The sequence below is a fragment of the Cynocephalus volans genome, chromosome 2 (assembly GCF_027409185.1).
Source record: "Cynocephalus volans isolate mCynVol1 chromosome 2, mCynVol1.pri, whole genome shotgun sequence".
In the NCBI taxonomy this organism is placed as follows: domain Eukaryota; kingdom Metazoa; phylum Chordata; class Mammalia; order Dermoptera; family Cynocephalidae; genus Cynocephalus; species Cynocephalus volans.
Genome location: NC_084461.1, coordinates 33,588,274 through 33,603,079, shown reverse-complemented (window position 1 = coordinate 33,603,079; position 14,806 = coordinate 33,588,274). Strand labels below are relative to the sequence as shown.

At 32.4% G+C, this 14,806-nt stretch overlaps 1 protein-coding gene across 3 annotated transcripts in view; it reads right to left on the bottom strand.

Annotated features, from left to right (window-relative positions):
• Nucleotides 1–14,806, bottom strand: part of NIPBL (NIPBL cohesin loading factor) — a 200,928-nt gene that overhangs the window by 51,603 nt on the left and 134,519 nt on the right. For all 3 annotated transcript variants that reach the window (XM_063087985.1, XM_063087986.1, XM_063087987.1), the window contains exons 12-20: nucleotides 10,549–10,746; nucleotides 10,217–10,288; nucleotides 10,030–10,119; nucleotides 8,478–8,581; nucleotides 6,158–6,244; nucleotides 3,609–3,840; nucleotides 2,781–2,932; nucleotides 2,146–2,226; nucleotides 1,515–1,615 (exon numbers count right to left, since the gene is read on the bottom strand). In XM_063087985.1, coding sequence (XP_062944055.1) covers nucleotides 1,515–1,615; nucleotides 2,146–2,226; nucleotides 2,781–2,932; nucleotides 3,609–3,840; nucleotides 6,158–6,244; nucleotides 8,478–8,581; nucleotides 10,030–10,119; nucleotides 10,217–10,288; nucleotides 10,549–10,746 — 1,117 coding nt within the window. The remainder of the gene's footprint in view (nucleotides 1–1,514; nucleotides 1,616–2,145; nucleotides 2,227–2,780; nucleotides 2,933–3,608; nucleotides 3,841–6,157; nucleotides 6,245–8,477; nucleotides 8,582–10,029; nucleotides 10,120–10,216; nucleotides 10,289–10,548; nucleotides 10,747–14,806) is intronic.

Sequence of the window (14,806 nt, the reverse complement as noted above, 5' to 3'; positions counted from 1 at the left end):
ACTCACATGTGGAAGCTAAGAAAGTTGATTACATAGAAGTAGAGAGTAGAATGGTGGTTACTAGAGGCTGGAAAGGTAAAAGGGAAGGGAACAATGACAGGTTAGTTAATGGATACAAAAGTACAACTAGATAGGAGGAATAATATCTAGTGCTGTATAGCACTGTAGGATGACTATAATTAACAACAATTTATTGTATACTTTCAATAAGCTAGAAAAGAGGATTTTGAATGTTCCCAACACAAAGAAATGGTAAGTGTTCGAGGTAATGAAAAAGAAAAAAAAAATCAGTGGCCTGCAGTGTTTCAGGGGAGAATAATTATGTCTAATTATTTTTAGTGAATTAGAAAAATACCAAGTAAATGCCTATGAATGGTCAGATAATTAAAATCACCAAAGGAAAAATACAAATTTCTATACTTAATATGCACTGCAGATAAAAATTAATAATGAAGAATTGCTGAATATTTCTCAGAATGATTTTAAAAATGATAAAAGTTTCCAAGGTTTCTAAAGGCCCACATATTCTGATATACATTGGCTGTTTCTGGTATTCATTTGATATTAAAATGTGCTACAGAGTCAGCTCTTGATCATCTGTGCTAGAGTATGAGGTCAGTGGTACAGATGATTAAAAAACCAGTTTCCATGTCTTCTGTTCTACAGATATTGTAGAAATGTAGAAATTCTTTTATACATTGATAGTTTTTCTTCAAGTTTCACAGACAATAATGTTTATCAATAAGCAATTAATCCAAAAAATGATTAAGATAAAAACAATTATTTTAAAGAAGACAGCCTTCAAAGCAATCTAAAAATAACTCTATATGCCAGGTCAACAAATTTAATTATGATAATGATGATGATTAGCTATGATGGCAAAGACAATAATGCTGACCACAGCAATGGATAACATTCCTTAGTTACACTGTGCTTAATGATTAAAGAGAATTTAATCCCCATGTCTATTCTGTACACTGCTGCTTGAGTAATCTTTCTGCTCTCTTTTAAAAATATATTAACAGCTTACCACTACCCAAAGGATTAAGTCCAAGTTCCTTAGTATGGCTTATAAAATCCTCTTTGAATTGCCTTGACTAGACCGGTGGTTTTTAAAACAGGGATGATTTTTCCCTCCAGTGCCTGGAAATAATTTTGGTTGTCATAACTGGAAGATGGGGCTTCTACTGGGATCTGGTGGGTAGATGTCAGGGATGCTAAGCATCCTACAATGCACAAGAAAGTATTATCTGGCTCAAAATGTCAATAGTGCCAATAATGAAAAACTCTTCCATAGATCTTTACACTTGAGGGTCATTTATCTTCTTTAAATCCCCCAAATATGCCATGTTATCCCACATATCTAAGTCATTCCTTATGCTGCTCTGACTGAATTGCCTCTCTTATTTAATCATTAAAATATAGATCAAACAGATATGATGAAGAACAGATGTATAATAGATACAATGTAATAAAGTTCTTCATTATACTTGACCTCTGCTATAATTAGTTACCTGAAGTTCCTTAAACTCCTCTTGCTGGTTGGTAATCTTGCAAGTGAAGTAAAAATTTCTTCCAAAATTAACTGCCTATGTTTTTCATATCTTGAGAATACCTGTTTAGTAATTATAAGATTCCAAATTAAACTTACAATAATTAGCAGAAAACAAAAATTATACCATAACGTGATAAAAAATAATTCCCTTCCATTTAGAACGAAAATATTTTCAATATATTCAATGGTAATGACTTAAGATAACTGCTCAATTTTTCTATCATTAATTAAAACATTCTTATAGAAGTCAAGAGTATATTAGTTTCATTTAGAGGGGTATGATATCTTGGTTATGAAAAGTAAGACAATATTTAAATGATTTTAATTTTAATATAAATATTAAGGAATTATTAACTGAAATATTTTTACATATTTAGAAGTGTTTTAAATCTGATAAAAATGGAATAGCCCCAAAAATTCATGGAATAAAAAAATAAATACTTAGTGGTAAGACACATAAAAATAGTCCTTACACTGAAATAAATCTAACAGATATCAGGAATCTGTATTCATTTTGGAAGTTTGAATTAAATGACATCGATATTATTTTCATTTTGGGCTAACTAGAAATACAACTTGAATAAACTTACAGCAGTGACTAACTTAATGGCACACAATTGTAGTTCACTGACATTTTCCACAAAAAATGGTGTTATGCCCATTGATGAAACCTGTTAAAAAAAAAAAAAGAGTAACTAGTACACATCTTTGATTTCAGTAACATTCTATTTCACTAACTTCTAACATGTTCTTAAACTTACTGGAAAACACTAAGAGGGCATTTTCCTTTCCCTCACCTAATCAGCATCTACTCCTTTCTCTGTTTCCCTTCACCCTCAAGCACATTAGCTCATACATCAGGTACCATGTTTCATAGCTGCCATCCCTCTAATCTCTGCCTTTTGAACAGATGAAAGTCAAAGAAATATAAAGAAACATTTCACAATTTTGGATGAAAATATCCTATAAATATACAGGAAATATCTTTCAAAGAATTTAGAGTTTGAAATTTACACTACATTCATCTGTCTTCTGCCCAAAAGGTTTCTTATTAAAAAATGCCCCAACCTTTTATTTCTTCAATTTAGATACAACATATTCTGAATGGAAGAAATTAGCATAGTGCTGGTATTATTACTGAGTGAACAAGGTTATACTAAACTCAGTCGGACCCTCTATTAAATTGTTTAGTCTAGAAATACACAAAATGCTTCAAAAAACTTACCTGAAGAATGGTTGTGTCAGTAAGAAGCTGTATCTCTAGCAATTCTGACAAGCTGCTAACAATGTCACAAACTTTGTTGTAAAGCATTACTATTACTCTCTGCTTATGGGTAGAACATTTAGCCCGTTTTGCCTTTGAACTTAATAAGCCTCCTAAAATGAAAAAAATTCAAGACAAGGAAAATGTCAACTTTTAATAATTTTCAACAAACAGTACTATAACTGCTTTCTGAATTAAGAGAGCACTTTTTTTTTTGCTACATAAAAATACACCACGGCAAATAAAGCTGGTTACTTATTAAAAAAGAATGTCGCTCACTAGCAATATTCTATTAGAAACATTCTTATAACAGATAATCTATGGCACACTTCAGTGGCTATTAAATTCTTGTATCTAAAATATTACTTTGTCTTGATTTCCATTTTTTTCCATTAGAGAATAGTAAGATTATATTTCCCTTTAAATTAATTTACAATTATTATACAATAGGCAATCCAATGCAGATTATTCATGAACGTAAATTTGGCTTTTCTCACTTCAAAGGTATACATGTTAACTATTTCATTGCTCACTTATACAGATAAAGAATCAGAGGAAGAGTATACATCTTGAATCAATCCCTTTTGCAAATAACTACTGTATTAACTAAGAGTTCTATATTTTAGTCAAACCCAAAATCAAAGTGGTGTTTATTACAATTTAAATGATCCATTAATTTTAGTGCCATTTTAAGTCATTGTATTCTGATTCACCTAACATGGCAAAAATTTACAATAGATAATTCTGATATTACGCTAAAAAAATATCAATGTAAAAGGTCAAACTAACCTCCATGGGGATCTAATCTGTAAACAGGATCATACTGAGGATAAAGTGTATTCTGCAAATGAAATTTAGTGTACTGTATAACTCTTTCGATTACATCCTCAATGTATACAGCTTTTGGCATGTTAGGGGATGTCATAATGTTGATAGTTGTAAGACAGGCATCTGCTGATTTTGTAACTCTCTCCATAATAAGGTCTCTCCATAACCTTTCTTCTTCTTCAGTATCATTATTCTATAAAACATAACATTGTTAATTAAATGGAAATAAACACAGTTATAAACTTAAAATATAAATTAAAAATTATGATATATTTGATTTTCACTGATAGAAAAGGGAGTATTTTGATGTGCATACATTCTTTAAAGAATATCCAGAATGAAGTACAAATACTGCTATTACTTAAGCAAGATTTTTGTTTCACTTTTTTTAAACATGATATACTCTATCTCCTAATTTCACCACTAGATGACACTCTATTGACAAAGTTATAATTATCTTTTTTGTATGCACTTTATCCAAATCTAAGATTTTATCTCAAGACTATAACTGTATAAAAATTAATTTTGTGTTTTGGATATAAACATTATGATAGTGTAACAACTTTAATTCTGCTTGCTGTTGTGAGAATAAAGGAAAAATTAATAACAACAAAAAAAGAGCCTTATTTAGAAGTAGTAAAATGTTACTGACTCAATCATTCCTAATATCTATTTTTCAGCAACACTAAATTTTTGAAACTGAGATTAAAAAGTAGTGATATGCAGACTACCAAAGACATGCTTTATTTTCTAAAATGGATAATTCAACAACTGACAGAGTCCTCATTTTAATTTATACATCAACAACTTGAGAGTAATAATTGGAGGGAGTGCTTCTAATCTTCCTGTTCAAGTGAAAATCCTTTTATCACATCTTTAGCTATGAAATATAAGCTTTATATTCTAGGACTATTTCCATATACATACCACTCAAAGTTTATACGCTGTGGAAACGTAATAAAAGCACATATATGTAAAGCAGCAAGGGGCTTTCTAATCAGTAATTCTAAAAACTCTTGATTATCTTTAACTTTAGCTTTCTTTCATTTTACTGCTTACATTACATGTCTACTTTTAAAAAAAAGGATAAAGTAGTTTGTTTTTGATATTAAAACTATTTGGAAGCGTTAGTTAAGGAGGTTAACTAACATTTAACCAAATGTCAAATGTTAAGGTGATCTACAAGACATCGAGTAGTGCTAAGGTTTTTAGGAATGAAAGTAATTTCATTAAGACTGAATTGGCCAGCTCTCCAGAACTCTAGATTCTTGATGATGTTCATCACAATTTCTTGGCAAAGTATTGGTATCTTGTAGACTAATGACGGAGAAGATTGCGAGTATAGGTTTCTCTAAGATTTTTGTTTCTATGATTCAAAAACTAGTTTAAAAAGAGAGCATTAAAAAATATAGACGTATTTAACAATCCTGAGAACTACCACCTGAGATTACTTTTCTACATATTTTATTCCATGTAGATCACTTAGCAATCCTGTGGCTTCTGTAAACACTGAGAACATTTCCCTCATGAGGGAAAATACATGTATTAAACAGTGTATGTATTAAACATATGTAGTGTATATGCATGTATGAGAGTGAAAAACATATCAGAAGTGTTAAAAATGGTTATTACTGAATAAGAATGTGAATTTTTTTTTTTTTACTTTTTATGTTTTGAAAATTTTTTACAATAAATATGTTACTTTTGCAATTGGGCTTTTAAAAACAAGGAAAATTCATGAACTCAAAACATCCCAAATTCTTATTTCTTAAATTAAATGCCTATAAGGATTAAAGATTATACTCATTAACATCAGAGTTAGCTATATCAACTTGAAAGCACATATGATTTATAAAGTCTGCTATAATTCTAGGGAAGCAGATCTCAGGAAATTAAGTTGATTCATAAACTATTGCAACCACGTTGGTACTGCTTTTGATAGAAACATATCAAATGTAGTAACAGCTGCAGTTAACATTTATTGAGAAATTAAAATGTGCCAGACACTGCTGCAATCACTTTACATGAATTAATTCATTTAATTCTTTAAACAATCCTTTGAGCTAGGTATAAAAATGGAATACAAAGATTAATGTTTTGGTATACATTTGGAAATTGGCATAAGGTGCCTAACTATTTATTTCTCTAGAGAAGGTCAACAAAAAGAATTACTACCTACTATCATCTCATAAATGAAAGAAAACTTTAAACACACTCATACACTTATGCAAGGAAGAGTATAAACTAAGATTAAAAAACAGCCATATAAATTGAATAAATTCACATTTTTCTTTATTATTCTTACTTTACAGCAAAGCTGTGAACTGACAATGTGCAACATTAATTTTGAATTACTAAAAGTAAAATTCTATTAGCAATAATAATGAATTAGTAATTTGTACTAACAAGTGCAAAGTAATAAAATGTGAATTTTTCCTTATAAATCAGTTTATAAAAAATTTATATCTTAACAATATTAAGAGTAAAATTAATTTGGATCTTTAACTTACATGATTTAACAAAGTGGAAAGCTTTGACCCATCCTGAATATTCTTCTCCAAGATATTTAGGACTTTCACAGTTTTGTCAGTTGAAAGCTAAAATGGCAACATAAATTCTTTTATCCATCATTGGTAAAAGCTATAAATTATTTAAGAAACACTGTATACAATTCTTCACAGTGGGCTATGGGAGATATAACATTATCACCCTCTTAAAGAGTGGAAAAAGAAAACTTTCCCACTTAGAACCTCTACTCGAATATGAATTGTGTAAAGAACTTATCACTTGTTTCTGAAAGACAGATGAACAAACACAGGATGGGAACATATGCATGTTACTAGCTCAACTCCTACCACACAAGTATATCTAGGTAAGACTAAGTTTGTCCTGATGCCTGGCTCTCTGCTCCTGTGGCATGACACTGAACACGCATACACACATACATACTCATTAAAGAACACATTTCGTCTGTTCACTTAATTATTATTACATGGCTTCCACACTACAACGTTATTCAGCAGTTTTCTTAAAATCTAAGATAGCATTTTGAATACCAGAAACATAAAACTGGATAATAAAAGTTATAAACGTGAAACAACACTACTTTATTTAGTAGATACTTCTTTTATTTTTTTTTGGGATGTCATGTCTAAGAATGTCTTTATTATTTTTTGAACGTCTTTTCTAATGAAATTTTTTGATTTTTTTTTTTTTAAATTTCTTTTCTTACAAAGCATGCTTTCACTATTTAAAAAATTAGTAGTCCATTTGGAGGTTCTGTCAAGAGGCAATTGTTACTCAATTCTGTTGATTAAACAGTTTTCCTTTTAGACTCCTCACATACTGCTAGGACACTCAACCTAATCAACCAGAAGAGCCAAATGGGACATCAATAGAGTAACTGACATTAGTTTGATTACTCATGCTAGAGTATAGAAGCAAGTTTCCCCAAATATTGCTTTAGATAATTCACAACAGATTAAAACTATTGAGACTTAAGATGAAACTTCTGCAGCTTGAAAATACTCAGCAAATTCACTTTTTGAAATAGTAAAAATATTAGCTATATGTAATTATGGAACTTATAAAATAAATACCTAAGACTGGAACTGGCACCTCAGAAAACTGTTGACATATTCCTATACATAAAATGAACCAATATACTCCTAACTGCACACAGTAATATCAATGTGAACTAATAGCACATTTGTTAACTATGTGGTTATGTCTGTCTTTAAAATTCAGATTCATGGCACATTCATTACTTGGAATATAGGTAATATTTAAACAAATAAAAAATAAATAACTGATTATATTTTAAGTTTGTAAAATCGTCAAAATACTTTCCAGGCTACTTTAAAATTGTAAAGTTGAAAAAAACTTAATAAACAGGCTTAAATTGTTTAGAATCAACTCCACAGTCAGACATAATCTTTTATTAGTTTGTTTACTATTCTTGACAAATAAATCATTATTAAGACTGAGAGTAAACAACTCTGCATAAAAGGGATCCTGACAGAGGAGGAAAGGGGAATTGTCTTGAAATTTTATATGCATAACAATCATGCAGTAGTTTAGGGGTGAGTGGTGGCTGATAAAGATAATAAGAGGGGGAAGGGGGTGGGGGGGAAATTAGTAAAGGGTCACAAAAAAGGTTTACACTGTGTAATGATAAAAAAAAAGATTATAAGAGGCTACCTCTTGATGCTGCTACTATTGGTTAAAGTTACCAATGAAAAGATATTCTGCTATTCCATTAGTGTCATGAGACCAGTTCTTAGTAACAGGGATTTCATATGAAAGACAACTCACAACTGTTCTTAATAACAGGGATTTTATATGAAAGACAACTCACAACTGTTATCATAAAGCCTACAGCAATAAGGCTATGTATTTATTAACAGTTAAAAAATGGCAACATTTTACAGCATGGGATGTAATGTATTGAAACCAGACCTTTAATCTTTTATGACCTTTCCATTTAGTCTTAAATGACTAAAGTAAATGTCAAAGAAAAATTGAGTGTATTTTTGCATTTAAATAACCTAAATATTTGAAAAAATGAAAAAACTGAAAAAAATAATGAAGGTCCACACCTCTTCTGATGTAGTAATATGATTTTCTTTAGAATAATTTGCAGAATATTTCTTTTATTCAAGGTTTTCTTTAATAAAGAATTAATTCTCCTAGACTCTCAGAAGGCAACCATGAATTTTCTTTTCATTATTATTTACTTTATGCAAACTTTATAATCTGTCCTGAAAACTTTAAGCTAATTTCAAATGTTAGCTATTAAGTAAATTTATAAATTTTATCCTGGTGAGATACCTTATCCATTATACCCATTGCTTTAATTTTAGCGGATTCACTGCCAAGTTCATTAAGCTGATGTTTTCCTAAGAGCAGTTCCTGAGGAATTTCATCATCATCACCTGAAAAATGAAACCAGACAAACAAAAACATAGTTTAGGTAAAAAAATTGCTCAAAATGGTAAGCTTAACTTTCTAATAAAATTTTTGGACACACAAACAGATATAAACAAACTAAAATAACAACCTAAGAGGCCTCTGTAAACTTTAAGCCAACCCTGAATGAAAGAGGGCAGGAGTTAAAATTAGATTTCTGACTAAAAGGGGAAGAAGAGATAGATGTCTTGTCTTCACTACTTTAGATATATCATTGACCCTTCTCAACCACGCTCTTTGCTCCAGGAGGCTGACCTGTATGGACTACATCAACAGTCTCCCATGCCCTCTGGCTTCTGTTTGGGTTCAGCCAGTGGGATGCCCTGTCAGATCAAACAGAAGGAGAGTGAGGGCAGGGTATTTATATCCCTGGCTCCTTCCTTGCAAGGTCTCCTCAGGCTGGCTCTGTCCTCTGACCAAAAGGTACTGCTTCTTTCAAGGCAGACTACTCTACAATATTTTTCTGTACTGAGTTCTGATGACTTCTTTTTACCCCTATTCTCTTTGGTATAGGGGTGGTAAACAGCCCCATGGCTGTTAAACCTGGGTTTCTGGTACAATGTTGCAATTAGTCTCTTTGTAAATAACTCCTCCTTAAATTATCCTAATTTGAGAGTGACATCTGTCTTCCTTTGGGGAACCTAAATGACACAGAAAATTTCTCAGCACAGAATTGGAAAGGTTCAAAAAAGATGAAATTGATACTCTAATCAGGAAACACAATGATACTTAGGCAAGTAATTCTCACAAAACAAATGTATTTTTAAAATAAAGAGCGATATACCTTTTAAGGCAATCCCCAACAGGTAGATTCTTATTAGAATTATTGTATGCCATATGGCTTTCATGTAAGTTAGGCATTAGTGTTTTTACCAGGTCAAGGTGGCCTAAGATTGTTGAGAGTAGCTCTACGCATTTTAAGCAGTATTTTTATAAACATAACATTGTTATATTTATAGACATAATCTTTATGTATTATTATAAAAGTAATATATGAATGTAACATTAATCCTACTGTATTCTAATTGGTTTACTATTTTTAAATATTGGCCACTAGAATAAATGAACAGATAAACAGATTTTTTTCCTGCATCTTTGTTCCTATTAGTATCCTCATTAATAGAACCTACTCAAGACTCACCAGCATAAAGACTTCCTTAATTACTCAAACCTATTGTGGTAGTTGTACTCTCAGCTGTACTCTTAAGACACTATCTATCAGTACTTGACTAATTCAGTACTTGATTTTTGTTTTAAAGTTTTCAGTTTCTTGATAGCATGGACTAGATTAGACTCCAAAACTAGATTTCACGTTTCTTCATAAAACAAATCATGCCTCTGTATCCTCTACAGAAAGTGGCAGAAAGCAAGAGGCAAAGCAGGGGTAAATAAATACATTTTAAATTGATTTTACCAAATGCAGTAAAATCCATATCTTCTAAATTATCCAAAATATTCTCTATTGAGGCTGTAAATCTCTTAAAAGTTGAAGAGTCCATCATTTCTGTAAGAGGAAGAAAAAAATATTTATTATGCCTACATTCCAAGCAGACAAGTGAAGTTAAAGACTATGAATAAAAACAGATTAAATAAACTGTTACCTTCAGGTGTTAATTTTGGTTCATAAGCTTTCCTTTTCTTCTGTTTTTCTTTTTTCTTCATTTTTCTAGCGACTAAAATGAACAAAAAGAAATACTGAAATGCAGGAATGACAACTTAAAATATTTCCATTTTTGTGTCTAGTTTCTTCCTGAACATTAATTAAATACTTAAACAATAATCACTGCAAATCCAGGCTAAATACATACTTTTGTCTTGATTAAAAATTAGGAGCTGTTAATTAACTCATAAAAAGATATAAAATAGTCTTCAAAGTTAAAGCCCTAAATTTAAATCAGTTTAGGTACGAAATCCGTTGACACTGATGAATTACCCTCACTAAGGCTGGGAGGAGGAGAATAATCTTCCATGTCAGAATCTGACGGACTTCGGTTTCGATAACGACCACCACCTGAACTCCTTCTTCCTTCATGAGAGTGGCCACTTCTCCTATGATCCCCAGAGCTTCTTCTGTCACGCTCTTCATATTCCCAAGCTTTATCATCATCTTTTTTATGTCGTTTCCTAGAGGCTAGAAGCAAATCCCCATGACAAATAATTTACCTCATTTAAAAAGACTATTAAAACTTTACAAATGAACCACACAGGGGAAAAATATCCTCATTTTTTGGAGTCTAGGAAATTCTGAGTCATTTTGTCTATCCAGAAGTTTAAATTACGGTATAGAAAGAGTATGACTAATAACACGATCTATCCAGATTTAAAGATGTTTACACAAATTCAGTTCACTAGTAAATACAGATACGAAGGTTCTTGGAATTAATCCACAGTGCTCATTTCAATGAAAGGTACTCAGTGGGTCAGTAAAGATTATATATCTAAACTTAAAAATAAACTATGGCTTATAAAACAACTTTTATTTAAGATTTGGACAAAAGCCAGAACCACCATTAAGCATTTAGATTATTAATGGGAAGCAGAGTTTGGAGGAAAATTTAACTTTTGAGAAAGTGTTACAGAATATGGGTAACCATGTATACAATCAATTAATAGCTAAATTAAACCCGTAACTTAATGATAAATTCCAGAGACTCTGGTGACCTACCAGCACAAGCCTACAGTGATAGAATAAACCTGTATAGTTACAAATACTGAATAAACCTGTATAGTTACAAATTCACATACTGAACTCAGTTCTCCAACAGTAGGACTGTTTAAACCCAGGGAGAAAAACTTCTAAGCTTATGCATGCTACATAAGCATGTTTATATGTTACCTTCAATCTTTTCCCCATTCTTCCAGAGGTCTAAGCATTCTGCTAATATCACCAGTACTAACAGAAGTCTCTAGGCAGACCTGGCAAACAGATTCCATCTGACATATCAACTCTAATCAACTGGTAAAAGCTGCACAGAGCATTATGTTGAAAAGAATTCTGAGCCCCGAGAAAGTAGATTCCATCTGACATATCAACTCTAATCAACTGATAAAAGCTGCACAGAGCATTATGCTGAAAAGAATTCTGAGCCCCAAGAAAGTATCATAATTCAGCAAGAAAGACTGATCAGAAACATCTGCAGTGAGAGTTGGAGGGTGGTGCAAGTGACAAAAATTTACCATACCTGTTCTAGGGAGTAGGTACCACTACCAAGTTAAAAGCAGTGTACAGAACTCATGTGTCCTACACCTTGAGATCATACACTGGTTGTTGTAGTGACCACTTGTTGCTAACAGTGCTATACTTTCTGTTGTTTGACTCCATTGCTTCCTAATGACTGGCTTCTTTTCTGAATCCTGAACTATAAACAGTGAACAAACATTTAAGACAAATCTCTTCCTTAAGTACCCCATTTGGCTTAAAGGATGCCAACATCTGGCCCATGCAACATCTATTTACACTTGTGCCAGTATCCTTAAGTGTGGATAATAAATGTGTATACTCTGGCTAATCTTACCCTTACATTCTTCCTTATCTGTTCCTATTCAAGAAACTAGTTTGGTTTCTGGTTCTGGACCCTTCTATCCAATCTATGGACAACACAGCAGGAAATGGTAAGTTTATTTCCTTTTCTTTGTGGTCACAGGCTTGGCACAGAAAGAGGATTCATATAGAAGCCAAATGTAAATAAATATATTTAAATCTTCAATAGTTTTCTTCATAATTAGGTATAAATTTGGTTATCAAGTGTGTGAGGAAAGGGAGAATTTTTCCCTTTTTACGACTAGGGTTTGTCCTAGTACCTTCTCTTTATGAGGTGTTGTTTCATGTACTAATATAAGTAGTGAGGGGTGTGTGTGTGTGTGTCACAGAGACACAGGTGATTTTTTTTTATAGCATTCATTAAATGTTTTTTCAACAAGTACTGAAATGTTTGCCAAATACAAGAGATGACAACTAAGAAGCAAACATGTTCAGAAAGTAGTATTCTACAACCTCAAAGATGACCTACTTTAGTCTTTTAGCATTTTAATTAATTTCATAAGAAATCCATTTTAAGCATTCAATTCTATGAACAGAAAATGCTTGAAAAACCCTAAAGTAGTTCGGTTACATTCGATATGCTATATTGGTGGTAAATTGTTTATAGGCTGTGGAGATTTTTATTTCACATTCATTAAACTTTAGGCAATTTGAATAAAAATGGGTGGCAAATTTAAAAGCAAAACAAAACAACTTCTATGACACATTGTGTTTTGCAATGAGGTTATCAGCATCCCAACTCATTGTGGCTAGCTTGTTCTTTCTCCATTTCCTTCATTACCCTGGAAGAAGCAAGGCCCAATAGAGGAGTATGTAAAATATGAGGGTACTTCAAAAAGACAGAATTTTTCCATGAATTTTTTGAAGACCCCTCCTATGACTTACATGTCCTTTCCTTCCCTTTCCAAATTTCACCTGTGTCTCTCTTTAGCATCTTATGTTCCCCCTCTCCATTTTCCCCAGGTACCCAGTGACCTTATGCTATGCTATGGCTATCCAAATCTGTGTGGCCCAACTTTCAAAGTTACCCTTTAATCCTTTCCCCTGTCCTTCAACAAAACTACCTCCTTAGTTTTAGATTTTAGAAAGCCAATATGATTAAACTGCAGTAAAACCTTAATTTTCAAAATGTCTATTTCTCTGAAAGCAGCATAATGCCTGCAACTATGTTCTCATAATACTTTCACATTTTGTATTGGACTGTATTTTCATTGTCTTTGTTGTGGGATAATAACAATTTGGTTGTTTATGTAAACTACCAATTGGACTTCTTTCACGAGTCAAATCAGTGGTCCCAGCGTCCACTTTTCTAATGTTAATTGTATATAAATAAACTAAGGAGAACAGGAAGCTACTATGAGATTTTTTTAAAAGCTAGAGAAACTTTCTGTATTCCCAGCAGGGGTTGAAACTGAGGTTCTCTAAATAAGTAGTATTAGTTTTCAGTATACATGGGCATAGATATAACAGGATCCATTGGCTTAAAAATGAAGCTATGAGCTCCCATAAGATGGGACAATATCCCTCATAATAGAAAGCAAGTAAAAGAATAGTGGCTGCACTGATGACTAACACGAGGCACATGTAGCTCAACTCTCCACTATTCTACATTTGGTAGATCTTTCTGATTATGCTATCCTTTCCACCTAACTGTGGGATAGCTTCAGAATTCTCATCAACTTAATGCAGGCAGCTACTATCAATCAACTGGAGTTAAAAAGTGATTTGAAATCAAACTGTAGTTAAAGGACTCCTCCTTCTCAGTTGTTCTAGAAATGAGTAACATATTAGGGGAAAAAGGGAGAGTGGAGAAGCATATATACAAAAGGAGTGAGTTTCTGGGTCACCATATTTTCTTCCTCCTCTCACTTTTCAGAGCTAACCATGTTCCCATATGACCAAAATGTTTGAGTATAATAAAAAAATTAACTTTAGCCATTTTAATATATTGCGTGTAAATACATCTCATGATAATACAAGTTATAACAATTATACATATAATTATGTCAGATTAACTTTGCTATATATCTTATTTCAATTTTAAAACTTTGCTCAGATTTGTTCAGTATTCATAGTCTATTACTGCTCATAGCTCAAGAGCTCACAATTTAAAAAAGATCAGAATAAATGAACATTGATTAAAAACTTTGGAGGAGGTGAAGGGCGGCTTCCATCAGTAATATACATTTAAAAATGGCAGCATGCATCTGTCCTTCCTGCCCTTGCTTGTCACACCTCAATCTATGGACACTAGGTAGAAAAGGTAGAACACACTGGTGGTCTTCCCACTTCTTTTGGTCATTATGGCTAAGTCAGTTGGCACACAAGTGAAGATCTCCCATAGTCTGTTTCCACTGAATGCCGTTTATGTCAAACAAGGCTGCTGACCCCTCTTGGCTAGTCTCAATTCTCTTGTTCCAGAAGAAGGAAGATAGGGATAAAAGAGAAGAACTTTTTCAGTGGACCAGTAGGAAGACAGGCGAGGTATAGCAAGTCTAGTGCAAAGACAGGTGATCACAGTGTTGTAGAGAGGTAGCTGTGTAGTGAAGAAGCCAGCTCTGGAAAACAGTGAAACAAGGGAGGAATTCCAGGACACAGCTGGGCAAAAAGGAGAAGCCAGGTCCAAACCACACAGATAATCTGCAATGTG